A 26396-nucleotide genomic window follows, 5' to 3' on the forward strand; every position below is an offset into this window, starting at 1 on the left:
AGCACAACTTCAGCTAAAACAACTTGGATTAAAAAAAAAAATAATAATAATAATAAAAAAAAAAGAGCTAAAACTAGGCCAATGAAGCTAAAGTGAGCTCAAAACCAAGGCTCAACAGATTGCCCCCCCCCAACCCCCCAACACAAACCCCAGCCGGCTGCAGAGGGGCCGACGGTGCAGGCAGGGCGCAGGCAGCACCCAGCCGCGGTTGGGGGGGGGGGGGGGGCTCTGGCGCCTTTCCCCCTCTCCCAACACCCACGTAGCCCCTCCAGCAGCTCCGCAGACGCTCACAGCTGCTTGGGCCCAGATTTCCTCATCAAACGCCTCTGTACTGGCCCTCTGGCGAGCCTCTTGCCATGCCCGAGCCGGGCCTGGCTCGTCGCGTGGAGGGCCAGCTCGTTCGTCGCTCCACCGGCGGCACCGGGCGAAGCGACAGCCGTCAGCCGCGCCGCTGGCACGTCCTTGCCTTTCTGCAACGCTGCTGGGCGGCGAGAGCGGCCCCAGCAGTTTAAGCGGATACAGACTAGTTGTATATAGTGTTTTGTAATGGCCTGCAACTGAAACCAACAGTCTGAGCCCCACAAGCTCTGCAGGAGAAGGTTGGGGCAGGGAGGGGGGAGAAGAAACTAAAACAAAAACCCGCCCCTCCTGGGGCTCTGGCCCTGCTTCCCCGGCGCTTTCCCAGGCTGCTGCAGCCAGGGACGCTCCTGCTGGCCGTTGCCCAAAGCACTGAGTCATCCAACACTTCGGGTTTGTCACTTTTAATTAAACACAAAAGGCACATCCTTGGGGGGGGGGGGAGGAGGAGGCACTCTGGCTACCCCCGCTGTGGCCCTCCCCTCGTGATGGCCACTAGCCTGGGGCACTAGGCACCGTGAACGGGGAAGGGGGCAGCCAGGTCCCACCGCAGAGCGCCCCGACGCCGGGAGATCAAGCAGGAAGGCAGGCTGCAGACGCGAGGATGGGTGGCCCAACGTACCCAGTGCTTTTCCTCACCATGTGCAGTGTGACCATGCGGCAAACCCTGCGTCGGCTAAACAGTAGCTCAGCCAAGAGCCCCTTGAGCTCTCCCGCCTGGCCGCGAGCTGCCCGGCAGCGATCCTCCCCTTGCTTTGCAACGCCTCTTGCCCTTACTCTCCTGCTTTAGGAACCCCCCCCCCCCCAACCCCGGTATGCTCATCGCAAAGGTAAGGCATAAGGACCTGGGAAACCCGAGAGTGCAGTAAGATACGCTTGTCATGAGAACACTGTATTGCCATCGCCAATAAATATACCACAAACATCCACCTCGGTTTTGTATTCATTTATTTCTCCTGCAACACCCCCACTGTCTTGCACGGTGCCGGCAGCCGCGGGGTCAGGCCTGGGCTCAGGGGCAGTCGCACACCGCAGTACCCTCCCCGCAGCGTCACCAGCCAGGAGAGGCAACGAAACCCCCTGTGCACCGGCCAAGGGACCCGAATCCACCCGCCGAGATGGGGGGGCCAGGTGCCAGGCTGAGCACCAACGGGGCACAAGGCCAGGCTAAGCTCGGCACGGGGAGGGGTGGCCCCAAGATCTCCTCAGTCCCCTCCCGCCCCTGTCCCTGCGACAGCTTCCCGTGGGGAAGACTGGGCTCACGCCACCTCCTTGGACTGCTTGGCTCGTCGCTTGCGGAGCTTGACGAAGGCCTGAGCCTCCCTGTCCCCCTTCCGGGACTCCAGCAGCTGGAGGATCTCATCGCCTGCGGGAGAGGGCAGCGAGGCTGAGGGCTGCCGGTGGCCCCCGACCGCACGATGTGACGAGCGGCCCCGCCGGCCGCGGCTCCCCAACCTCCCCTCCACATACCGGTGGGCTTGGGGTGGGTGAGCGGGAGGCGCGTCTGGGGCACCCGGCCCCCATCGAGCTGGTCCTCGTCGGCATTGAGCCCCAGCACGCGGCACAGGGGGAAGAAGGCCTCTCCCTCCAGGTCGTTGGCCCCCAGCGCGTCATAGTCGAACACGGTCAGCAGCAGGCAGGCCCCGTCCTGCTGGCACTTCTCGGGGGGGATCAAACTGTAGCAGGGGGACAGGGCTGTCACTTCCTACCCCCTCAGACTGCCAATTCCCTTTCTGCATCCCCACAGGAATCAGACAGGGTTCCCCCAGCTGCCATGCGCTGACCTCAATAACCTCAAAGCACTGCGATGCATTGCAGCGTGCAGGACCCAGGCGTCCGGGGGGGGGGGGGGCTGGACGCCAGCTCCCACTGTGGGCATGCATTCCCACCCAAGGGTGGGGAAGGCTGGGGGGGGGGCACAGCCAGCACCAGCCCCTACATACAAGTCGAAGGCTTCATCAAAGAGCGGGTGCAGCTCGTTCCTCTTGCACTGCGTGGTCCTGGCTACCACCTCAGGGAACTCGTGCCGTGGCTCCAGGGTGAGCTGGACAAAGGGGTCGCTCGAACCTGGTGGGGTGCAGCCGTGAGCCCCCTAATATCGCCCAGTGTCATCCCAGGGGCGGTCGTGCGGCCCTTCCTCAGGGCACTCGAGGGGCCCAGACCCCCCCGCCCAGCCCGAGGTAGGGCAGGAACATACTCTGCCTTAGGTATGCTGCCACATGTCTCAGCAAGATCCTGATTCCTGGGGGCTTTGTTTCCATTAAACAGACCCCAGACCACCGTCATTGCTGCCTCACAGCCCACAGGATGGTGCTGAAGCAGCCTGGATCAGCCCACATGTGGTCCAGTGGCCACAGGAACCTTGGCCATGGAACAGCTGTGGGCTGGCCACGGGTGGCTGAACTAGGAATGACCTCTCCTGGAGACCTCACTGAATGACAGCCATCCCCAGAGACGTCCCTTGTCTGCCGGCATCTATCTTGTGCGAGGTGGGGTTTGTGCGGCTGGAAGAGCCAGCTGCCTTGTCTGCAGGCTTTTGCCACAGCCGCAGGCAGGATCACTGCAAACTGAAGGCAGTGAGATGTGGGCAGAGTGGGCAGTGCGCCCCGTGCCGCCTGGGTCCTGCCTGGCAGATCACAGGGGCTCATCAGCAAGCCCAGACTGGTAAAAATCCCCTAAATCAGCCTCGTTGGATGCAAGAGCAAGTGAAGACAGTTACTCCAAGTGGTGCCTGTGCAGTGAAGGGTTTCCCCAGCTGGTGCTCACTCACCGTTGGAGTCCAGGGGGATGAGGTTGACGGCATTGAGGACCTCCACGTGGAGCTTCTGCTCCGAAGAGCGGTAGAGCGCTTTAATCGTCACGGCTCCATATTTCTCCGAGCTGGTGTCCAGCTGAGTGAGGCAGCACAAAATAAGAGCACTGTGTTTCAGCTCTTGCGTGGTCAGAGAGGGGATGCCCTGGATCTGGTGGAGGCTGAGCAGATGTTTTATTGGGCATTCGGAGGCGAGGGGGATCCCCTGGCCCGAGGGAGCAATTTTCCCTCCATCAGCTGGCTGGCTCAACTCCACCCTAAAACTGTCCACCACCAGGGTGAAACAGCTCCCAAGAGCCCCTGGAGTTGGGGGAGCCCATAATGATGGGGAGACCCAGTGGTTGCATCATGCAGCCTCGTGTGTGCAAGGAAGAGGGGGGGGGGAAGCCAGCGCAGAGTGAAGGGAAGCGCTTGGGGGAAACTCTGACCTGCTGTTGGATCCTGTTGCTGAAGTATTTCTGGATGAGTTTGCGGCTGGTGGTTGAGCAGAGGGCCAGGTGGGTCTCCAGGGACTGGGAGGAGGAGGAGGAGGAGGACAATGAGGTATGACGGTCAAGCGTGCAGATGAGCTTGCAGCCGGGGAGCTGTCCCACGCCCATCCCCAGAATGACTGAGGCCATCCCACGGTCCCAGGGGACACGGAGACAGTCAGAACCCCCTGCCCACCATGCCTCCACAGGGCCTTACCAGGAAGGCTGCAGTGTGGAGGGTCTCCAGCGGCAGCCCACAGCCCTCGGCATGAAAGCAGAGCTCCAGGCTCTGGAGAGAAGGATGCTGTTAGTGGGCACCCAAAATACGTCCCAGCCGGCTCTGCCCCATGTGCCAGGACTCCTGGACAGCCAGCCCTTCCTGATACCTTCAGAGCACAGTGCAGCTTCTTGTAGCACTGGGCTGAGGGGATCTCCTGCCGGGCAGCTGCTGACAGCACCTCCAAGGTGTGATGCCAGAGGAGGCCGAGGAGGCTGCGCCGGGTGAGGGAGAAGGGCTGTTAGCATAGGGTAGAGGATTATGGGGGGGGACTTGGTCCTCAGCCAAGTTGTGAGGGGCTTAGCAAAGACCCAAGGGAAACCAAGAGCTGTTTACTCGTCCCGCTGGGCTAAGTGGCCAGCCCGAAGACGAGGACATCCCCGAGCCCCATGGGATGCTCTGGCCGGGGAAGGTGGCTCACCAGCCCCCGTTTGCTCAGGCAGAGCCAGCTCTTCCCTCCCTGCAGCAGACAGGGCGCCGTGGCGCTGCTAGCCCCTGCCGCAGTGCGTCCCTGGCCACCCCCCCATCACCTTTTAAAGTTCTCCTGGACCAGATGTTCATTGAGATACTGCAGCTCTGATTCCAGGAACTTCATCAGCGGCATGATGGACTGCAGTGAAAGGAGAGGTGCATCAGGGAGGTCACTGGCAGGGCTGTATCCAGCAGAGCTTAACTCGAGGAGGGGCAGGGAGCTGCTGGCTGGCAGGAGCTGGCAGGGCAGCGATGGTCTCCTGCAGCAAGGGTGCAGGTGGGCTGCACTCAGGTCCAGTCCTGGCTGCTAGTACAGGTGTCTGACAAAGCATCTGGGGGGTCTGGACCCCATGGTGTGTGTCTCCTTGCCCCAGGCTGTGGGGTAAGAGGAGGCAGGAAAGGGTGCCAAGGACCTCCATCAAGCAGGCAAGTATTATTCATGGTTAACTGCAGCCCCTTGGTGTTCAGACAGCCCCATGGCCACGGGCAAGCTGCAAAAGGAGCGGGGCCAGAAGGGGCCAAGTACTTACATCCTCAGGTTCCTGGGAGTCGTGGGAGGCCGAGAGCTCCTGGATGTGTCTGGCAATGCCCCCTTCCAGCTGCCAGAGAGGAAATGCACTGAGACACTTGGGTTTTGCCTTTGTCTTGCAACAGCACGCTACCAGCCTCCCTGTGCCTGGGTCTGGTGGGCACCCGGGGCATTGCCTCCCCATGAAAACCCCATGGTACCATCCAGCACACGTCCTGCCTCCTCCATCCCAAGCCAAAATCCTTCTTTGAGCCTCCTTGCTAGAAGAATCCTGAACTAAGGATTTGTTTTCTTCCCGTCTTCCCTTACATCTACTCATCTTGGCTCCATTCCATAGGACCCCAGCCCCATCCCAGCAGGCAGAAGATGCTCTGGGCTCTGTGGGCTCCAGGCCACCTTGGATTAAACCTCCCTGCTTCAGGCCAGGTGAGAGGCAGGGGGGACTGTGGCAGGTGGTTACCTTCACAGCCAGGGCTTGCACCACGTCTTTGACCTCATGGTCAAGGCAGGAGACGGTGCTATCCAGCTGGTTGTGCAGCGTGTGCTGGACCTGCTCCTGGTTGATGACGGCCTCTGTGCGCTGCTCCAGAAGGGTCCAGTCCAGTTGTGACGGCAACTTCAGGATCAGCAGCCGCAACTGCTTGATGTTGTTCACCACGATGCAGAGCTGAGGGAGAAGGGTCTGCTTTGCAGCGGCCCAGCACAGGGCTCCCTGTGCATCCTCTGCTGGCTCCATCAGCGCCCGTCCCACTCCCTCTGCTCATGTGATTTCTCTTCTGATTTTCCAGGATCACAGATATGAGGGGAAACTGAGGCAGCCCTTGCTCCATGCCCACTCAACCCCAAGAAAGCCAGACCTGGGACGGTGGGCCTCTCGGCTGGGCACTCTGCAGCTCATCTCCTTCTCTGCCCAGTCCTGCCGCCCCTAAGGCGTGGGCCCTGCCTCGATACCAACCCTGTTGGCTGCGTCGCTCTCATTCTGCTCACGCAGTGACAGCTCATTGGCCCTCGCTTTGATCATCCGGCAGTACATCAGGGCGATTTTGCACATGTCCTGGAGAGTAAAGCAGTGGGACTGAGCAGATGAATAGGCAGCAAAGAGGCCACTGTGGAGCTAGGGGACTGGCACCGGCTTGTCCCAGCAGCCCAGGACACCGGTCCACTTCACCAGGACCTGTCTCCAAGATTAAGAGGGAACTCCTGCCACTGATGCCTGCAAGCACAACTTCTGCTGACAGGGTCCAGGTATACAAACCTCCACGAGCTTCACCATGATCATGAAGGCTTCCTCTGGGTCCGGCCAGTTCAGCTGCTGCCAGGTCTTCACGATTTGGGCGTAGCAAGTGGACAGGTCGACGGTCGATGTGCTGTGCTTGTTGTGCTCCCCAAAGGGCATCAGCTGGATGGGTGAAGAGATCAAATGTGGCTTAGTTCATCTGGGAAGAAGCCATTTTGGACAGAAGAGCTACTCCTTTATTTTAAGAGCTCCTTGGCTCTGATCCTTCCTATCATGGCTGTGTCCATGGTCATCATCTGGTCACTTTGGGGAGCAGAGGAGACAAGGACAGAGAAGGAGTGCACAGAGGGCAGGCTGGAGCAGTCCGAGATTCCCCCATCTAGTTGCTCTCCCATATTTTGACCCAATGTGGTTGGACTGCACCGAAGAGCGAGGTGAGGAGCTTCTGGCCCCATGGCTGCATTCCCCTCTCCTCTCCTCTCCTTCCAAAGGCCAAAAGTAATGGTGGCATTTGCAGCATTGCACTAAGTGCAGGCTCGTCGACTTGCTCTGCACTGGCTGCCAGAGAGCAGTGAGGGAAAGGGCATGGGGAGCCTGGTGCCCTGGGGAACACGTGGGATGAGCCAGTCCTTTATTATGCACTTGAGACAGGAGCCAGCCTGCTCCTGGGCTGCAAGAGGCAGCTGCCTTGGTGGTCTCAAGGCTGCAAGGCTTGAGCTAGCAAAGGCCAAAGAGCAGGGGTGAGGACCATAAATAGCCAAGGAATAAAAGACTCCAGAAAGGCTGGATGGGAGCCTGTGGAGGGATATGGTGAGTCCCTAGGAGGCTTGAAGGAGTCATTCTCCTCCTCATGTTACCTGATCCATCTGGACAGCTCTTTGCGTCCTCTCTAGTGCGATAGTGTAGGCCTTCTGCAGCCACTGGGGCACAGCGTCTTTGAACCACTGGTGGAAGTCACTGAGAGCCAAGGGCCCGTCCCTGTGGATGAAGGCACCAACCTGGCTTCTCTAACTGCACAACAGCATGGGGCTACAAACCCTCCTTTCTCTTAGATATGAGAGACCCTGCCCCAAGGAGGAGGTAGCCTCGGGTGAACCCTTGGCATAGCCCCTCCCAGCAACAGTCCTTGGGGACATAAACCCGTCAGAAGAGCCCCATGAGAAACATGCTAAGGAGAAGACTCCACCTCTGCTTCTGTGAGGTCTCTGTCAAACCTGCCCAGAGACAAGCCTGAAACCCTTCTAATGATCCTCACATCAAAACCCAGACAGTCAACAGCCTGGTCTCTCTGGCTTGTATGTAATTAGCGACACTCCAAAATGAATCCAGATGATAGAGGTGAATGCGAAGGGCCTGCAGCTCCTCTGAATTAACTCCATGTGGAGATCAGCCTTAACAGGCTGGTCCAGCCCAAATTGCATCCTGCCTCCAGGAGAGCCAAACAGCCAGCTCACTTCCACCCTCAAGCATCTCCCTTCTTTCCAGTGCCGATCAGGACTCAGCCCAAACGGGTCGGTACCTCTTTGGGACAAAGTCCTTCATCCGATAGAGCTCCTGCAGGCTCATGTAGAGCTGGAAAAGGCTTTCAGCTGTGGGCTTGGACATGCTGCTGTCGATCTCACTCAGCTGCTCCTGTACGTGCTTTGCAACCTAGCAATGATGAAAGGGAATAAGGTGGGCATCTCATGGGGGGGAGAGGTGTTAGTGAGAGTCAGGCCAGTAAGCCTTGGACTGTTCTGGGATCTCAGGAGCCATGAGGTGAGGGTCAACCTCAGGGACTCCCCTTCCTTTTGGCTGGCATTTCAGGAAATTCAGTTGGTCAAGCAAACAGAGGAGCAAACAGATTATAGTCACTTAATGTGCGTGCAGGGCAAGACTCTCAGAATTTCCCTGGCTTGCTCTCTTTACAGACTTGCAAAAGTCAGTTGCAGGGAGAGCTAAAAATCTCAGACTGGCTTTAATCTTTAGTCTCATGACTGCAGAGCAGCCCAGGCTTGCTCAGCTTGCTCACCAGGCTCTCCAGCTCCAGGTAGGCAATGGAGAAGATATTCAGTTTCAAGGTGCTGCAAGAGAGAAACAGAGAGTCAGGAGTCTGCCAGACCCAGGCAGCAAACCCAGCCCAGCAAGCCCTCCACAGCCCATACCCTTGCTGTAAGAGTGAGAACAGCACAGAAATGGTGTCACAGCTCTAAGAGATCTTCTAAGAGGGACTGCTGGAAGATGAGGAAGTCAGCAGTTAGTACCTGTTCCCCCCTGAGACCCCAGGAGGAGATTTCCTGTCTTCTGGCTCTCACAACTTGGTTTTATTCCTGTAGATTTCCTTTTATAGGCATTAACTGTGGAGCCTGAGATGAGGAATGAGGTATCAAAGCGTCCTGTGACTCTTGCCCCCATGGAAGGTGGACAAGGGTCTACCTCCAAAACCTACCTGATGAAGAATTTATTCCAGGTATTGTTGCACTGTTGGAGATCTCCTATCACCTCCAGAAGGAGTTTGGCTAGGGCTTTGCCATTCTCCTCCATGCTCTGCAAGGGAAGGAAGAGCTTATTTTGGATAATCAGTGGTTTTGAGATGGACCTGGGCTCCATTCAGTCGATTTTTTGCTTGCGAGGTAGCAATCTATCATTAGATCTGCTTTAGCAGCACCAGGAAGTTGCCTGTTAGTAACCCACACTGGGGACCAGTTCCTGTTCTCCTGAGTATCACAGCAAGGTCTTAAGCTTCAATGTACTTTGGCATGCGAAGGTAATACAGCTCTTGGTGTTTCAGGCTGGAAACCCAAATGCCTAGACAGTATCAGAAAACCGCAAAAGCCTTGTCTCATCCCCATCTTCCAGTCCCTTGGGCCTGCTACCCCAAACCCAGCAAATTGCTTCTTGTAATCTCAGAAAGGCAGAAATGGGAACTGACCTTCATCATGGGACTGAGGTGCTGCTTCTTCATGTGAAACCACTCTGTAGTCCCTGACTGCAAGAGAGGAGACCCAGTGTAAGGGCAGAGGAACAAAGGCAGCTCTGTCATCCCATTTGCTCTCCCTGTATTCCAGGTATAGGCAGGGCCCAGCGTGGCACGTTGGGAATGGCAGGGCCCGGACCCAGTATGTGGCACTTAGCAAGCTGAGTTGAAGAGGGAGATGAGCGGGTATTTTTTCACCCAACGGTGGTCTATGTGGCTTGCAGGCTTTGGAGGAGGAAAGGCTGAGGTGTGGGCACTGGAGAAGGAAAGGATGGGAGGGGAGAGCCACAGGGTCCCTGCTTCCCAGGGCTGGGACGGGACAGATCCCCCTGCTCCTGATACCTTGAGAGCCTCAGAGACCATTTCAGGGAGGTCAGAGCTGAGCGTGCACAGTTCTCGGAAGGCTTTCATTTTGCACATCTGGACCAGGACTCTGCAAGGTGAGAATCACCAGTGAAACTTAGCACAAACCCTTCAAAAAACAACCACTCTGGAGACCCTACCCAAACAGACATTCTCCTCCTGAGAAAATCCCCCATGGGGAGCCCAGGACTAGGAGCCAGACCACAGATGGAGGGAAGAAAATGTTGCACAGCAGTTATGAGGTCAGGAGCCTGGAAGGGGGCAGAAAGGGCTCTCATGGGTTTTTCACTCAAGCTTCGACATCCCCTTCCCCTGGGATGGGTGGAAGGTGGAAGGAGGCAGGAGGTGGAAGGGTTACAAGCTTGTCCATCTTGGAGGGGGCCAAGCACCACGACCCCCAACCACAGCTGACACTGGCTGGCGAATGCAGCAGTTGACTCACCTGAGTAAGGATCGGAGCCTCTCCGTGGACCTTGGGACAGAGAGGGGGAAAATAATGCGGTACCTCCGAATGAGAGAGATCCCATAAGTCAGCAAGGACTGGAAGGACTCAGCCAGCTCCGCTTTCTGGGGAGAAGGAAGGAAACGAGCGCTGCTGTCCCTGGCTGGAGATGCCAGAAGGCACGCGACACTGAGATGGAGGGAGCCTGTCATTTCTAGCCTGCTCTGGGAACGTGCAAACCTCTTGATGCCCTAGGTAACTTCCCCCTGAAGGGGGCTGAATTGAGCTTTGTGCTTAAACCTCATTGCTATGCATGACAAATTCAGAGTCACAGCAGGGTGCTGGGATGCCCTGGGAAACTGAATAGGGATCAGAGAGCGGGAATTGGGTCATGTTTCATTTCGGGGTGGGGGGAGTGAGTGGCCAATTTGATGGCAGCGATGCTCACATGCTGGAGGAGTGGAGTGTCAAGGTAAAGGATGAGGGCCTCTCTGCACAGAAGGGGACCAGTTTCAGGCAGAAGTGGCTGCCTGACCCATATGTTGTCTGGTTCCTCCCCAGAAATTACTCCTGGCTGCCCCAGCCCACTGCTGGGGTTTCTAGGTTCTCAGGACATCCTTGAATCCCACTATCTCCTGCCCTTTCTGGAGCACAGGGAGGGAGACTGCACTAACTTGGCCCTATTGGTGGCCCTGGGACGTGGGAGGAAAGGATCTGGCTCTGGTGCTTGGGGCATATTTCCCCTGGGCTACCCCAACCTCTGCCCTGTCTGGTGCCTCCTCTCACCTGCTCTGGCCTCAGGCGCTCCTGTGCCCACTGGTACTCGATGCTGGTGATCTGGTGGAGCAGGCAGTTGCTGTTGAACTCGAGGCTCTGGTAGAGCTTGCTGTAAGCCAGCCACTGCCTGGGGTGCCGGGGAGAGGCTGGCGTGAGCGCTGAGGCACTGGGGCTGCCTCTGGCAGTGGGAAGGGGCCCCTCCTGGCCTGGCTGCTCCAGCATGCATAAGCCCCACTTCCAGAGCTTGGTTTCGTGATGCAGCAATCATGAGAGATGGGACGAATGAGCCCAGAGACCAGAATGGGGCTCCCTCACCCATGTCCACGCATCCCTGTCCGTGGCTATGGCTATCATTGTCGGGGGCAGAACCAAGGTCTTCCGTCGCTGCTCACAGCCCTGGGTTTGATACCAGTAATGCTAATCTAAACTTCACAGCAGAGATCGGGCCCAGGAGGCAAGCAATCTGGGCAAATCTGCTTGCAGAGAGGCATGAGGCAGAAGCGAGCCACACTTAAGGGAAATGGGAAAAGAGCTCAGTGATGCTGGAGAAACGGCCACGGCCAGCTGACTTGGCCATGTCCAGCACTGACAGTCTTGTTGGGGGGATCTCAAAGCACACCACTCCACTCTGTGGAGGCCCACAACACTCTTGAGACACAAGGAGACATTATCAGGGCAGTCTTTCAAAGGGGAAACTGAGGACTTGTCCAAGGTCAAACAGCATCAAGGGAAAAGTGCCAGGGCCCGTGAACTGCTCCATCACTGCTGCGTTGTTGCTCACCGGCACTGCTCCCTGGGGCACAAGGGTACTCACGCCATGACCTGGTGGAAGACAGACAGATCCTTCTGTGTGGCGTGCAGGTATAGCATGGTGATGGCGTGCTTGCTCAGCTCCCCGTCCCAGGCAGTGCTGCCAGCCTGCAGGAAAGAGGATGCAAAGTGAGGGTTATGTGCCCTGGAGCAAACAAGGAGCAGGGGTCAGGCACAGCGGCTGGGTGCATTTTCAGGGCCACTGCAGGATAGTTGCTGTAAAGGGCTGCTGGGCACAGCCAGACACCACAGACCTCTGTGGGCTGTGCACCATGACCCGCCTCCCGAGGAAGCAGCCTATCATTTTGTGGTGCCCACAGCAGGACATCAAGCTCAATGGGCTCCAAAGGAAGCCCGCAACCCAGCCTGCCTGCTAAAGAACGGGGAATTAAACCTCCATTTCCACTGCTTCTCCACCATCTCCTTCCCTTGCTCATTGGCCTTCTCATACCTGATGCTGTAGGATCTCATAGGACACCAGCTGCTGCAGGAGGTGGCGATGGACAGTGTAGCTTGGCTGTGTCCGGCTGCTAGTGGTGGTCCTCTGAAAAAGAGATAGCACCAGGGATGAAGTCTGAGACTGGGAACACAAGAACCCAAAAATTTGGGGTCAGGGAGCTCTTGTCTGAAGCCAAAGCAGGAACCAAGCATACAGGTAAGCCTGCAGAGCAGATTTGTGGTGGAGGCTCCCACACTAGCCTTGAGTGCATTGGCACTATGTGTCTCTGCACTCGGTGGCAGAGCCAAGGTGGTATCCAGTGAGTGGGACTCTTGTGGTGCCTGGGACATGGACTGGAGATCCTGAGACGGGAACCAGGGGAAGGACAGAGGGAGCTGCTCAGTTCTGCCAAGCCACTAGTAAGGGATTTCCTTCCCCCATTCCCGTCCTACCTTCTTGTGTGTCAACAGGAACTGCAGGTGACATTGCCCCCGGTTGGGGTACGTTTCTGTCCGGGGCTCCAGCTGGTGCCACTGATCGTCCCAACAGTGCAGGTCCTGCACCCACAGAAACAAAGCGTAAAATCCTGTGGCAGCCTTCCCAGATGAAGGGTCTCTATTAAGAGAATAGGTCCTCCATGCATTAATAGGGCAGGAAGATGCTCTGTTTGATAACTCTTATATTTAATATAAAAAAACCATGATCCCTGAGAAAGGTTGTTTGGCTGGTCGGGGCACCCTCCACTGAGTTGGGAGGCTGGGCATCTATGTGTGGCTCTGCTGCTGATTGGAGCCCGAGTTAGCCCTGTGCTGCTGGAGGATTATGATCCTCCCCAGACCCCAGGAGGCTTAATTATAACATCTGTGGAGTCTCTCGGAGGTGACATTATGTCGCATGAGCGAGAAGCACCTCGCTCCACTCTCACCTTCAGGTGAAGGACCACGTTCCCCAGGAAATCATCCTGGCCTTTGTCTTTCCGAGCATCCTTAAAGATCCTGTAAGGCATAAATCAGAGGATGAAAAGGTTTTCTTTCTCTTCCTCCTGTCTACGACTTTGCAGGAACCTCTGCCTCCTGCCAGCTGCATTCATGACTTTTACCACCACTCCAAAAGCAACTGGTAAAATTAGGGAGGCAAACAGGCAGTTTCTAAACCCTCCCTTCTCTGCACCTGGGAGTGCTGTCTGTACAGCACTGCTGGGCTGCGGCAGCACCCACCGTTTGAGGCCATGGAGATCCGTCAGCTCCCCCAGCTTGTGTCTCACGGACTCCACAACGTCCGAATCCCTGCAAGGGTGGGCAGGAAAACCCATAGGAAAAGAAAAGAGGAAATTCAGGTTACTGCAAAACATTTCAGGCAGCCAAAATGATAGTGCAGCGAGGGGTGCTGGCATGAATGTGTTGGGGTTGAGACCACCCCCCCCCCCCCAAAACCATCTTCCATTCAAAACCTTCAAGCACAGTTTCCAAGAGCCACCTTTGCCTAGTAAAAAAATCAGAATCCAATCCTCAGTTGCTTTTCACTTTGGGCGACAAACCCTGCCCATATAGAAACAGTCTGAGCTTTTTCCACTCCATAGTGGGCATGTCTTGCACTTTACTCTGCTCTTGGTGACTGCTTGCAGCAGAAAGCAATGGGGAATCAGGTCCCAAGCTGGTTTCTAGACCTTTTTAAAGGGTCCAGGCTCAAGGAACGCCTCAGTGACCCTCCCAGGACCCTCTGTAAGGAGATAGGACCCTGCTTAGGTCTGGCATGTGGGTTGGGGGCTGTCAGTCTGGGAAGAAGGATGCTGCTGCTCACCACATGTCCAGGTGGAAGCTGGCGGTTTCCACATCTTCAAACTCCCTGCAATATGCCAGAGGGAAACCGTTACTCAAACAGCAGTTGCTGGGGTCAGAGCGATGGGCAGCAAGCAGGCAGGACAGCTAAAGATTAAAGGCAGGTGGCTCCCACCAGGCCACCAGGGAGATGGATACCCCCTATGCCACCTGACACAGCCTGGGCAAGTCATGGGAGAGCCCCTTGGGAGGGATTTTTGCCACGTCTCCATGCCACGCTCTTGTTTTACTGCTCCCTGGATCTGTTAATTGGGTCAGACCTCAAATACAGTAAGAACTAGCTGGCATTGACCTAGCAGAGACCAAAATCCCAGCCAGGGCAGAAGGTTAACTTAGCCCCGAGCTTGGCATCTCTTTCGTGACCATCAAAGACTTAAGGCACAACGCTGCAACCCTCCAGTCCTCCCAGTACCCCACTGCCACCCCAGTGTGAGATCCCTTGGAAAGATCCTGAGATCCCTTGGTAAGCAGGGTGGCAGCCACCAGCAAAGAAGGGATAATAGGAAAGCAGATTACAGGATAAATGTCTCATCCCACACTGGGCTGAGGGTCTGGTTTATGACTTGGGTGCGATGGATCTGGTCTTCAGGGATGAGGTCTTTGACCACAGCTTTTGTCCGTTTCTTGTTCTCCGGATGAGACGGTTCCTGGCTCTTGGACTCGATTCCCAGCAGGCAGTATGGGTCACTGAACCCTGCAACGGCAGAGAAGTGAAAGACCCTGTTGCAACAGCAAGCAGCAGCTGTCCTTTTTCTGCTCAAGACACCCACGTATCTCCACTCACCACTGACGTCTTTACCCAAAATCCCTTTGGCTTCCTTCACGGTTGCTTTCAAACAAAAAATTGGGCTCTGGAAGAAAGAAAAATTGTGTAATTTCGGAGCAGGGGGAAGATTTCTTCCACCCAGCAGGCTGGATGCACATCAGGCCTGAAGGCAAAGCCTGCAGGGACAGAAAGCAGCCACGGGGCTCAGCCGGGCAGTGAGAGTGAGTGTGTGTCACCGATCCTGCGAGGGAGGACAGGGTTGGAGTGGGATCATGCCATTGGTCGCTGGCTGTAACAGCAGGGTCAGGCCAGTAAACAGCTCCTGGGCAAGTCCCACGGTGAGCAGCAGCTGCAGAGCTGCCCTACCCCAAAGCCTGAGGGCCAAAGCCCCAGTACGCAGGCCAGGAGGCCCTGCAGGGAGACCTCATGGAGTGGGATTGGCCCTGGGTCACGTGCTGCTGGGTGACCACATCCCTCTTCCTACCTCCAGTTCCTTGACCTGCTGCATGATGACGCTGTGCTCCTCCGGATCCATGCCGAAAGCCTGTTACAAAAATTAATGCCATTAACAGACGTTGCCTGGCTAATGGTGGCTGGAGGGCAGCCAGGGACTTCCCAGTGCTGGGAAGCGAGGCGCCTGCTCTGTGGGAGCCAGCTGGAACGCTTGGTGGGAGAGGAGAAGAGCAAACAGTCCGGAGAAAGGCTAGGCAACAGCTGAAAGCTCTTAAGGAAGAGACTTCTTCCAACCATCTGAGCCGAAGATAAATATTTCTTCCTAAAAGGCTGCCTTTCCCAGGCACAAACTGCCCCCTGCCCTCCGCACAGAATCACAGAATCACAGAAATCGTTTAGGTTGGAAGGGACCTCTGGAGATCATCACAGACATTCCTGCTACATCTTTTAAGGTGGCCTGTTGGTCTGTTCCCCTGCATGCTCCCTAGTTTCTTTTGCCACGAAGGTAGACATGTGGAAAGGACAAGGGGAATGGGAAAGTAGGTTTTGAGGAGCCGCGGCAATGCTCTTGCTCCAGCTGGAATAATGGGCACTGACCTTTTGCACATAGGTGTAGAGCTCCTCGGCGTCAGCCACGTGGTCATGCTCGGGCTTGCCCAGGCGATACCGGATGGTGTAGAGGACCTCCTCGTAGAGCAGGACAAGCTGCAACGAGAGGGGTCCCCGGTCACCTGTGGCCACTCTCCTGGCGCCAAGCTGCATGGGGGGATGTTTCCAAGTGGGGGGATCATGCCAGGGGTCACGTTGCTCGGGGCAACCCGATGGGGCTCATTTGCTCCAGCTCCTGAAAGAGGTGTCCTTGGGGAGCCTCGTTGGGGTCCCCAGGTGCTGAGCCACCTCCCCCGACCAGCAGCTCTCCTCCCACCCTCCTCACAGGAGGACCACGGGCTCAGCCCCAGCGGTTGGCAGCCGTTTTACCCAAAGAAAAGCAGGCCACGCTCATACCTCTCGCTTGGAGAACCGGTGGGACAGATCCATCTAGGAGAAACAAGAAAAACAGAGATGTTTGGGTCTGCCAGCGTGGCTGAGGCCATCTCCAGAGGATGCTGCTGGCCAAGCAGAGGAGGGCAGTGGGACAGGGTGCCAATACCCGCAGCCCTTCAGGATGCACAGGCCCTAAAGGACACCCTTAAACCCTGCGGACACACGGCGGGAAGGCGCTGGCGAAGAAGCTGTACGGCACAAGGCATCGCGCCGCACCGGCCGCCAGCGCGAGCCCTCGGCACGCAGAGCGGCTCCCCGAGCCCACGGGGCCGAGCAGGGCCAGGCGGCCGAGCGGCGCCGCGGGGCACAGGGCAGTTTCCCAAGCGCGCGCAGGGCGGGTGAGCTGCAAGGTTGCCAAAGCGCTTACGGGCAAGGAGGCGTCAAAGGGCGATAAGGATACGCAACCTCTAAAGCCCTATCAGAAAGAAAGGTGACCGTTGCTAGGACAATAGATTGCTCCTGGTTGATACGAAGGGCCGTTCTCGACTAGAAGGAGGCCTAGCAGTAACATGTGATTTCCAGAAGGCGGGCAAACCAGGTAAAGCTAAAATCGCCGCATGCCAAGCTGCAGCCAGGCTCTGGGTCCCGCCACCACGCGCAGCCTCGCTGCTTCCTGGGATCCAAACTGCACGTCTCCCCCAGCTCGCATCGCGTCACATCTCCCCACGGCTCTGCTAAACGAACCAAAACCGCCTGTGCCCAAAATACCCTTTTTCCCAGCAAAGCCCGTGCTCTCAGCCAGCCGTCGAGTGTGCTGAGCTATTTCCTCGCCCAGACGCCTCGCTGGAGTAACGACGGCCCGGGCCGCCGAGCAGCATGTTCCTGCTGCCTCGCCGCTCCTGGGGACGGTGACTCCGCCACCGCGAGCCGGGTGACGCAGCTCGTGGGCAGAGCGGGGTCGGGACCAAAGGCATGCGAAAGCCGCTTCGGCCACGGCGTTCGAGCCTCGGAAGCGCAACGTGACGCAAACAAACCTCAGCTTGGAAGGCTTGAAACGAGTTTAGCGCTTTCCATGCTGGACGGCCAGCACGGCCCTGGCGTCCCGCTCAGCCGCGGGCTGGAGCAGAAGGCGACGGGCCCCAGGGAGGGACAGACGAGCGCCTACCGGGAGGCCAGCCCGGGCCCCGAAATGACCCCAGGATCTTCCTACCAGCAAAAAAAAGAAAGAGCTGTGACATTAACATTTGCAGATAGTAAATCTAGGGCTGGCATAATCCCCTGGCCACCTGGACTAAACTCAGCTCTTCCACCTACGGCGAATTTAGCCCGCGTGCACTGCAGCTCTCCAACGTGCCAGGGTCTTTTTCCTTTTTTTTTAATCACCACCAGCAAAGTGCTGGCCACAGCTGGGGCAGTGCTGAGATTGCTGAATTGCTCATGTAAAAGCTGGGGGGGGCGGGGAGTCGCTGCAACGAGGACGGGCCGCGCGTGCTCCCCCCAGCATGCATGGCCACTGCCGGGCACGGCCTGCCCTCCTGCTGCTCCCGGTGCCGGGACTTTGGGTTTTTTCCTGGCCCCTTCCCGGGACCGCTGCAGGGACCGAATCCTCCCGGCCATCGAGCGAGCAGCAGCGCCCACGTAGCAGGGCCGCAAGCGCAGAGCGGGAGAGGAAAACACGCCTTCGTTGCCCTGACGCAGGCGCTTATGAGCGAGACGCAAGCGCGCGTGCCCCTCGCCGCGCAGCGGGGAGCGTGAAAAAGGAGGAGGAAAAACTGCTTTTGAGTGGCAGAGGGCAAGGCTGCGCTGGTGCCTTCTGCCATTAGGGAAGGCTGCTCCGGGAGCTGCGTCTTGCTGGCCCGTACGGGCACGGGACTTTCAGATAAAGCCGAGCTGAGCCGCCGGGATGCGTTTGCCAGCACCCTAGCAGAAATCCCGGGGCGCTGCTGGAAGCCAGGTCCGGCGTCAGCCTCCGGCACCCCGACCCCGCCAGCCGTGGCGGCTTCCCTCGCCTGGGCAGCGGCGCCGCTGCGGCGGGCCGGGTTTGCTGCGGAGACGGCCGCCTGCTGGGAGGCAGGACCGGTCCCTCGAAGGGATTTTAACCCCCACCCCCCAGGACAGGTTGTCTGGGGAATCAGGCTGGCATGCGCCCGGCAGGGCCAGGCCCGGCGCCGGCGGAGCCCGTGGGTCACCGCGGCCGCGTCTCTGCGTGTGGGGCCGCAGGGGCCGCGGCCCGGCCGGCCGCTGCAGGCGAAGGCGGTTGGGGTTTTTCGGCGGAGGGCTGGAAGGCGCCGGGGAGCCGCCCGGCCGCGGCGGACGGGGCGCGCCGACCTCGAGCCCTTCCGCCGGCACAGCCGCCGGAGCGGCAGCCGCCTCGTCGCTCGGTCTGAGCTCGCTCCTCCTCAGCGCCGGGTGCCGGCCGTGCTCCGGGCGCAGCCATCCTCCCCGAGGGGCCGCCCGAGCGGACGGGGTTGGGGGGGGGGAACACGCGCCGCCCGCAGCCGAGCGGGGAGGCGAAGCGGGACGGGACGGAGGGTCACGTACCTCGGGGCTCTCCTCGCCGGGGCCGGTCCCCGCCGGGGCCTCGCCGGCGGCGTCCATGTTGGAGGGGAGCTGCCGCCGCTGGCGCTAGCGCTGCCTCCTCTCCCCCTCGTTCACATGCTCAGAGGAAACCACAGCCCTTATCACACCCCGGCCATAAGGAACGGAAACGCGCGCGGGCCTCTTGCTAGGGCGAGTCGGCAGGCGCGCGGGCGGCCTGGCCCGGCGCTGGCGGCGCTGCATCCTGCCCCGGGGCGGCTCCGCGGGCACCTCGAGGGGCAGACAGGATGGAGGGGCAAAGGAGGGTTTCGCATCCCATCCAGGCAATCATTCACAAGCGAGTGGACAAAACTAGTCCCGAAAAGGTCGAAGCAAAACCCTGCCGGGAAAGGGGGCGGTGGCGAGGGCGGGCAGGCGCCGCGCGGCCGGCGGGGAGCAGCGCGCGAAGACCCTGTTCCCTGAACCAGCTGGCCAGGTAGGTTACTGAGGGGGGGGGAAAGCAGCAGGAAACCAAGTGAAAAACTCGCCTGTTACTGTCAGCTTTCGTTCTTGTAAACAGTTCACCTGGTTGCAACTTGCAAGGCAGCTGCCTACCAAAAGCTGCCGGCGACGCGCTGCCCTCGCGGAGCCCCGTCCAACCGCCGGCGCTGCTGGCGGAGGGAGGGGAACGACGCAGGCCGCCACCGGAGAGCAGCAGCCCGGGAGATCACCGAGGGACGAGCCGAGAGTACTCGGCTCCCAGATGTCTAACGTACGTAACCTGCACGGCCAAGAGCAGCCCGAGGTGGGCGTTCAGCGGCGCCACTGAGCTCAGAGGGCCCGTGCTGCTCAGACAAAGCCAGGCAGTGGGGGAAGGAGCGCTGCGGGCTGCGTGGGAGAGTTGCCGATCATCCCTGGGGCCGCCAAGCGCTCAGGTGCTCTGCAATGGGGCCGTGAGCAGGTCTGGGGCCTGGACCCCCCCTCCCCATCAAGGGGAGCTCGGTTTTCTGCTCCCTGGTGCTTCTGGCTCCCAAACGCTCCTCGAAGGCAGCAACAGGCACTTTGAACGTGCTTCGAGCCCAGGCTGCGATGGCTGACGGCAGCACGGGGAGCAGAGGCTCTAGGTCGGGTTTAGTGGTGCTTCGTAATCTGTCAGGGATTTCTGTTTCATCCAAACAGGAAACCACAACCGTTGAAACCGCGCAGCTACGTCTGTCCCCTTAGCTAGCGCATGTGGCACCGCGAAGAGGCGACGGCAATGGCGTCGAGGCACCTCACGACGCACTGACTCGCTTGAGGATCTGGGCAGCAGTATCCCTGCAGGAGGGAGGGAGGGAGGCAGCTGGCCTGTTTCATCCTTGGACCAATTTATTTCCTTAGTTTGGGCACAGCAGGCAATGCCCTGTTGGAAGGTGGGACAAGGCAGCCCAACCTCAGAGTTGCACTGTTTTAGCTAGTTTAGGACAGACACCAAGTCCCCTTCGCCCTGAAAACCTGTGAGAGGAGGTTACTTGGGAGCTCCTAGAAGGTGGGAAATGAGACGCGGGCTCTCGCTCTCTCCAAAAGGGCCACAGGTGTCGGCATGTGGCTGACGCAATGGCCGGGTGCTCTTTATCCGGCACAGCCAGCACGGGGCCAGGTCCGGTGCCTGCCGCGAGCAGCTGTGTAGCACATGCACGGCGCGCTCTGTTTTCCTCCAGCAAGTTTCCAAGGGCAGGGGGATGTGGGCCAAAGCTAATCTACTGGCTAATGGGAGATACAGTGAAATGATGGAAAACTGAAATTCATCCCTGCTCTAGCAGAGATCATTCAGCAACAGGCCAATCCCCAGAGGGTTGAGAAAACCTGCTTGTAAAATTTCTGCCCACTGTTCAGGAGGGTGATGCCTTTGTGTCCCAAGACAGCTGACAGGGTGCATCCTTGCCAGCCTCCGCTCCCATTTTCCTGTGGCTTTGGCCCGCGAAGGCGCCCAACCGGCCACCGAGGTGCCTGCACCCCGGCCCCGGTGGAAGTGCTGCAAGGAAGCTCTTTTGTAACTGCTGTCCCCAAGCACCGGCACATGAGTCCCAAGGACTCTGCATCACTTCCTCTCCCGGTTGGGCTGTGGAGTCACTTCCCCTCCTTGCACCTGGTGAGGGTGCCCGGCCCCAGCACCGGCAGAGGTGCTCAAGGCCCTTTTCAGCTAAGCCTGCGCTTTACCTTAGGCAAGGAGTTTAAAGGTGTCTCATCCCCTGCTGGTGGACACGTCAGATGAGTGGATTTCTACTCCACCTCCCTCGCCTTTGATGCTCACATATGCTGCTTATTGATCTGGGACAGTAGTGCCATACTCCGCTGCAAAATGTCATCGTAGGAAAGCAGAAGTGTGAAGTGCAAAGTGGCCTTTAAAAAAATTGCTTTCACCTTTGCTTTTAGCTTTGATTGCAAAGGCAAAATATGGCACAGCAAAGAGTAACCACAGAGCTCAAGGCAGAAGGCAGACCCGGCATGCCAACCCCTCTTGAGCTGCTCACACCTCTCGCGGATTCTCCCAAACAAAAAAGTAACAGGAGTCAAAGAAACGTCTCTAGCCTCAACCGATGCAGAGAGAACGACTGGTAAGAGTTTAGTTAATCCTCATATCCACCTCACTTTCGCTTGAAATGCTGAAGAAATAAAAGCAGCATCAACGAGAAGTATTGCTGAACATCAGACAGTCATTCTCCAGCCAAAAGCCAGTTGCTGTGCTGTGGCTTTGCACGTTTTAGAGAGGAAAAGATCAGCTTTGATGTGCAAGGTGCTGTTAAAAATACTTTCCCCAAAAGTTTCCAAACTGATAACTACATTTCTAGGGGCTGGCTTTGCAATGCTGCCTGGAAACGCTCAGTCATAGCTCTGCAGGCTGGACACAAGCATTTCAGATCTCCCCTGTCACAGGACAGTCTGCCTCTCACCTGAAGTTGCTGTGCAGGGCTCATGTGGGGTTGTGGGCCTCTGTGAATGTGTGCTAAGGGAGAGTTGTAAACCCCTTGGTTTTACCAGCAATCGCCTGCTCCCCAAAATAACCTGTGACAAAAATCACCGCGATCACACATCTCATTGTACTGAACCCAGAATTATTCCTCATCTTGGAAACTCTAGAAGTAGCTACCAAAAGTAGCACAGATTTCTGGCTAGAAGAAATAATTCCAATAAACTCCATGCCCCAAACCACAGACAATTAGCAAGGACCTTGCAAAACCGCTCAGAAATCCCAAGTCAGGAGACTTCCAGAGGACTCCAAGAACAGCAAGGAAACACCTTAATACATCAGCCAAACTGTTCAAGAAAAATGAGGTGTAGCACTGCAGAAGGGCCTATTTTTCTAAGGGGAGTGGTCGGCACCCCCAAAATAGACCTCCCTCCCAGCAACATCAATCTCAGTCCCAAAATCACTAGCCAGCAGCACATACCATATCTATGCACAATAATACAGTGAAGCTCTCCATTCCCTTTAAAAACATCTCATCCTGAAGGAAAATGCTTTTCCTCATAGGATATAAAGCTATAATCCTGTAGGCCATAACCCTACAGGGTTATAGGCTGCCCACGGTATAAATTAAGTCCTCAGTTAAGTCATGCATAGGGTTGTACTTGCTGCCATTGGGTCTCCAGAGAAAACAGATCACCAAAGAACAAGCATTTTTGCAGTCCTTAAGAATTATCTTCCTTTCAAAGGAAAACACGGTGCAAAAGGACCCTCTATAAGCATGAACAATAGTTTACGTTCCTACCTCTCGGCTTGACAATCCTGGTGCCGCAGCCGGCCCTCTCCCTTATCTTGATCTCTGGGCTGGAAACAGGCAAATAGTCAACAAATTGATTTCAACATGTCTCTCCCTCACTTCTCCTCATGACTATGCAAAACCAGGCTGTGCCTGACGCAGTTTGGCAAGCCGTCTCGCAAAGACCCAAGGCAGAGGAGAGCCGAGCTCCGTAGCGGAAGGCGGTTTCAAAACGAGATCAGAGATGCCCCCTCCCCGGGGACTGCTGAGCCCTACGGGGGCTGCTGGCCCCCGGGGCGATCCAGCCGCTGGCTGAACCTCCCAGGGACTTGCAGATGCAATTTGTTCTGGGATCAGTAATTTCATACCCAGGATTTGGTTATTTGCTTTCCTTCTCTACTGTGGAGCACTTAGGTTATTTCTGTCCTGCCTAAACCCACTCCTTTGCTTCCAAAGGAGCTCTGAGTGCTGCCCTAGGGAAAAGCGGTGGTACCTCGGGTGGGGGGAACACTGCCGCCCACACCCACGCGGATGTTTTGCAGCAAGAGGGACATTTTAGCAGGATGTGAAGGCAAACCTTGTCTTTCTGGGAAGTACAAAAGGGACTTTCAGCTGTCCACATGGGGCAGCGAAGTTGCATTTGTGCAATCTGCATTTCCTCTGGGGAGCCCAGGCAGGAACACGGGTTTGGACCAAGGCGTCCCTGCTCCACCAACGGTGCATGTGAGGATGACTCTGGCCGTGCTTCCTGTGAGAGAGTCAGCACCCGGGCACCGTGGGGTGCTTTATCCCGTCGGGCACAGACCGGGCCTCAACGTCCCCAGTCCCTCAAGCGGAAACGCTGCTGCGACGCTCAGCTCTGCCTGCTGGCGTTTAAAGCTGCTCCAGCTCCCTAGAGAAACCAAACTGGATAGTTTTCCAAAGGTGAGTGAACTGAGCGTCCTGCCCTCCCCAGCCCCGGGGTCCTGCCCCCTCTGCTGTACCGGCATGTGAGCCAGACCCCAGGGCTGAGCTGGCTGAAAACCATCCCAGCTTAAAAGCTGAGTCTCTGGCTCCCTGCGCGGCTACACAAGGCAGGTGGAGAGACCAAATCTCTCTGGGTAGCAGCCTGCACTTGCCTGGGCTCACAGCGATTGCAAAATTTTTAGAGAACCGGGACATTTTAGAGCACTGGGCACCAGCCCCCAACATTTCTGCGCAGGATCTGACGCCAAGGCCAGGTCAGTAGGAGGAGCAGATAGTAGAGAATAACCTGCATACCAGAAATCAAGCTCTTCCAGTAAGTCTGGGACAGGACACATCACGAAAGTGTCCTGAGGGCTCTGTGAAGGCTTTAACTCCAAGCAATCACTGGGGCTGTGCAAGATCTAATGTAGAAGTAATGGGAGTTAGCAAAGAGGTTTTTGATTCAGGCTCTGCCTCTGATGTACTTCTCTGTCCATCAAACACCGCAGCAGCCTGAGTACCTGTGCAGGTTTCATGGGCTTTCAGTTACGCTTCCTTTAGGAGGTCATGAACTTCATGTATCAATCTGGATGCATTCATTCGGCTTGCAGTGCTCCAGGACAGCTTTAAAGCATTTTCTCCATTACTGTCATGTGCTACATGGAGGTAGCAAATATTTTTTCCATCTCCCTTTCCTAGTGAGATGAATTCAGTGTCAGCCACACAATTTACCATCCCCTCACTGTGCCAGCGGAGCCCAGGGTAGCAGCTGTTCTCACTGCAGGGACAGGAAAGGGACACACAGATTTAGAGGCCAATTCATCTGCTGTTTCGTGGCATGGAGTTCAGGCTAGCAGGACCTACAGTTCCTGCATGAGCCTAAGAGAGACCAGGGAAGACGCTCGTGAACATGGCAAAGTTTGGAGCTGACATCTCAGCACCAGACCAGGCATGCCGGCGTGTGTTAAGTGCCTTTCTGCCTGTTCTGGAGTGCTGGAGCACATACGCAAAATTACTGACCAGCTTCAACCCCAAAACAGTCCCTCCATGGTTTTTCCTACTGCCACCTCTCTCTCACGTGCATGTTAAAGCTTCTCCGAAGAACCAGGCTCTGAACCCGACCTGGATCGGAAACCTTGGAAGAGAGGAGCAAACTGCAGTGCTGATTCCCCTACCCCTAGATCCTGGGCAGACAAGTCAAAACACTGATCTGTGCTGCAAAGGAGAGTGACTGTGCCCCAGCCAGGGCCCAGCCCTTACAGAACAAAGTACATAAACGTGTAGGAGAGAGACTAGACTTGAGCAGGATAAGGGAAAGTTTTAGAAATACAGAATTTGCTGAGCCAAGCTCACGCCACAGATTCCACCAGCGGAGTACAGGCCAATACCTTTTGCTCCAGTATCCAGAGACAGTATCCAACTGTGAAGGAAATCAATCGCCCGCTGGTTCACAGGCAGCTGGAAGGACATTGCAGAGATCCTTCCCGGTCCATTTGCACCCTGAAGTACGAAATTCAGCAGCCCTTGAGAGCAGGTATGCCTCCACGCTCCTGCTCTTACAATTATGTAGAGCTTTTCACATCTCGTTGCGGCCTCTCTCAGCAGCAAACACCCAGTCCGTGAGCAAGGAGGGTGCTGAAATTCCAGTTCCCAGTTTAGTCTCATGATGGCAACTCTTTGAGCTGACTCACAGAGGACAGCAGACGTGTGAGTAATTCTGAATATGACTGCAAAGAAAATCCTTGCCTAAAATTAACGTGTCTGCCCTGCATGCCCTAGTGTTTCTAACCAGCCACAGAAAAAATATATTTGTCACTCGGACTTCCTCATAAAGCTTTAAACCTGAAATTACCTCTCGATCACAGCCTGTGTTAACAAAACCCATCTTCTCCTGCCCACCCAAGAGTTATTTCTGGCTGACACGAGCCCTTCGCCAGCTGCCGCCGCGGAGGCGACCGCGACGCGCTGACACCAGCCAGCCCAAACCGCTTACCTGCCGGCACTGGACGCGCTCCCAGGCACTGCCAGCAGCTGCTGCTCCGGGAACGGCTCAGCCCGAACTTCGCCCCATGCCTCCTGCCTCCTCCAGCTGCGCTTGCGAAGGGAACTGGCACTGCAAGCCGCATCTCATAAATCACATTATCCCCATACGGTGAAGATGCAATCAATGGCTTATTTGACTGTCTACTGATAGAAAAGCAGCTGGCAGCCCTTGCAGCCCCTGAAGGGAAACACACCCAGAGCAGGCAGGCAGCTGGCCAGGTTTGCTTCACTGCGGTCCCAAAGACTGTTTAGTGCATTTCCTCAGCTAGAAGGGAATTCATGCAAACTAATGATTTGCTCTGATTTTTTTTATGATGGGTTACATGCAGGTGGAGCGCTCTAGATAAAATCTCAGTGGGATGGCGTGGGATGGCTTGGCCTCTTTCTTAGGTTATAGACATTCCTGAAAACGAATACACAAGCACCATCCTTCCAGAGTAAAGATACACACCAGCGCCAAGGGATATCAACAAGACTTTCAGGGGCTACGGTAGAAAGTTTGTAATTAGTACCTACAATTCCTGCAGTAACAGCTTTTTGCATAAGATCACAAAGCACTTTAGAAATACCTAGTTTCACCACACCCCAGTGAAGCAGGGAAACAGGTCTGTATTCGGAACGGGGAAGCAAGCACAAAGGTTAAGTGACAGACTTCTCAAATAAAGAGCCTAAGTCACTTCGAGAAGACATAACTGTACACATTAGTAGAAAAACTGTTTTTGCTAAAAGGTTTACTGGATCCAACAATTTAATCATTTGATATGCCTGCCTCCTTTTACTAAATAGAATTATCTTTATGGAGATCAGTAAAGCATAATACTGTCCAAATACTACAAATCAAGAGTATGGATTTAGCTTTCATGTGACAGCCTTACTGCTGCATAACAAATGATTAAATGTTCAAGCTGAAACTAGATATAGAGACATTAACGCATGCCATTTCCTCCTGCCCTACTCTCATCCCCACTTTCAGAGTGGAGGCAGACTTTCAGTAGCACTTCTCTATTTCAGCATTTAAAATCTTCCCCTATATTTGGGCAGGAGGACTGGATGACCCTTCCACCCTACCTAAGCTATTTTCAAAGTGGAGTACAGCCCACTGTTCCCATCAGGGAGAGGACAGGGAATGCTGAATATCTAAGCCACATCTATGTTCTTTACTCAAAT

At 56.4% G+C, this 26396-nt stretch overlaps 1 protein-coding gene across 10 annotated transcripts; it reads right to left on the reverse strand.

Moving 5' to 3' along the window:
- Nucleotides 1-1288: 1288 nt before the first annotated feature.
- UNC13D (unc-13 homolog D) lies at nt 1289-25292 on the reverse strand. 10 transcript variants are annotated; one of them, XM_068913191.1, is made up of 34 exons: nt 25180-25292; nt 24575-24686; nt 22251-22309; nt 16003-16035; nt 15595-15702; nt 15029-15088; nt 14563-14629; nt 14295-14472; nt 13741-13785; nt 13158-13226; nt 12866-12935; nt 12393-12497; nt 11953-12045; nt 11506-11609; nt 10701-10818; nt 9915-10039; nt 9452-9542; nt 9065-9121; nt 8582-8679; nt 8165-8216; nt 7673-7803; nt 7011-7131; nt 6172-6315; nt 5872-5970; nt 5377-5583; nt 4918-4986; nt 4447-4526; nt 4026-4131; nt 3857-3928; nt 3598-3681; nt 3128-3248; nt 2301-2424; nt 1828-2033; nt 1289-1723 (listed from the first exon to the last, which is right to left on the reverse strand). In XM_068913191.1, the coding sequence occupies exons 4-34, from the start codon at nt 16033-16035 to the stop codon at nt 1617-1619; spliced, it is 3144 nt and encodes a 1047-aa protein (XP_068769292.1). In that variant the 5' UTR covers nt 22251-22309; nt 24575-24686; nt 25180-25292; the 3' UTR covers nt 1289-1616. The 10 variants fall into 10 exon arrangements, with proteins under 10 accessions (XP_068769292.1, XP_068769296.1, XP_068769290.1 ...); XM_068913195.1 differs by lacking the exon at nt 22251-22309 and having other exon boundaries at nt 25180-25291; XM_068913189.1 differs by lacking the exon at nt 25180-25292 and having other exon boundaries at nt 24575-24917.
- Between the last annotated feature and the right edge of the window lie 1104 nt (nt 25293-26396).

The sequence above is a fragment of the Struthio camelus genome, chromosome 19 (assembly GCF_040807025.1).
Source record: "Struthio camelus isolate bStrCam1 chromosome 19, bStrCam1.hap1, whole genome shotgun sequence".
Taxonomy (NCBI): Eukaryota; Metazoa; Chordata; class Aves; order Struthioniformes; family Struthionidae; genus Struthio; species Struthio camelus.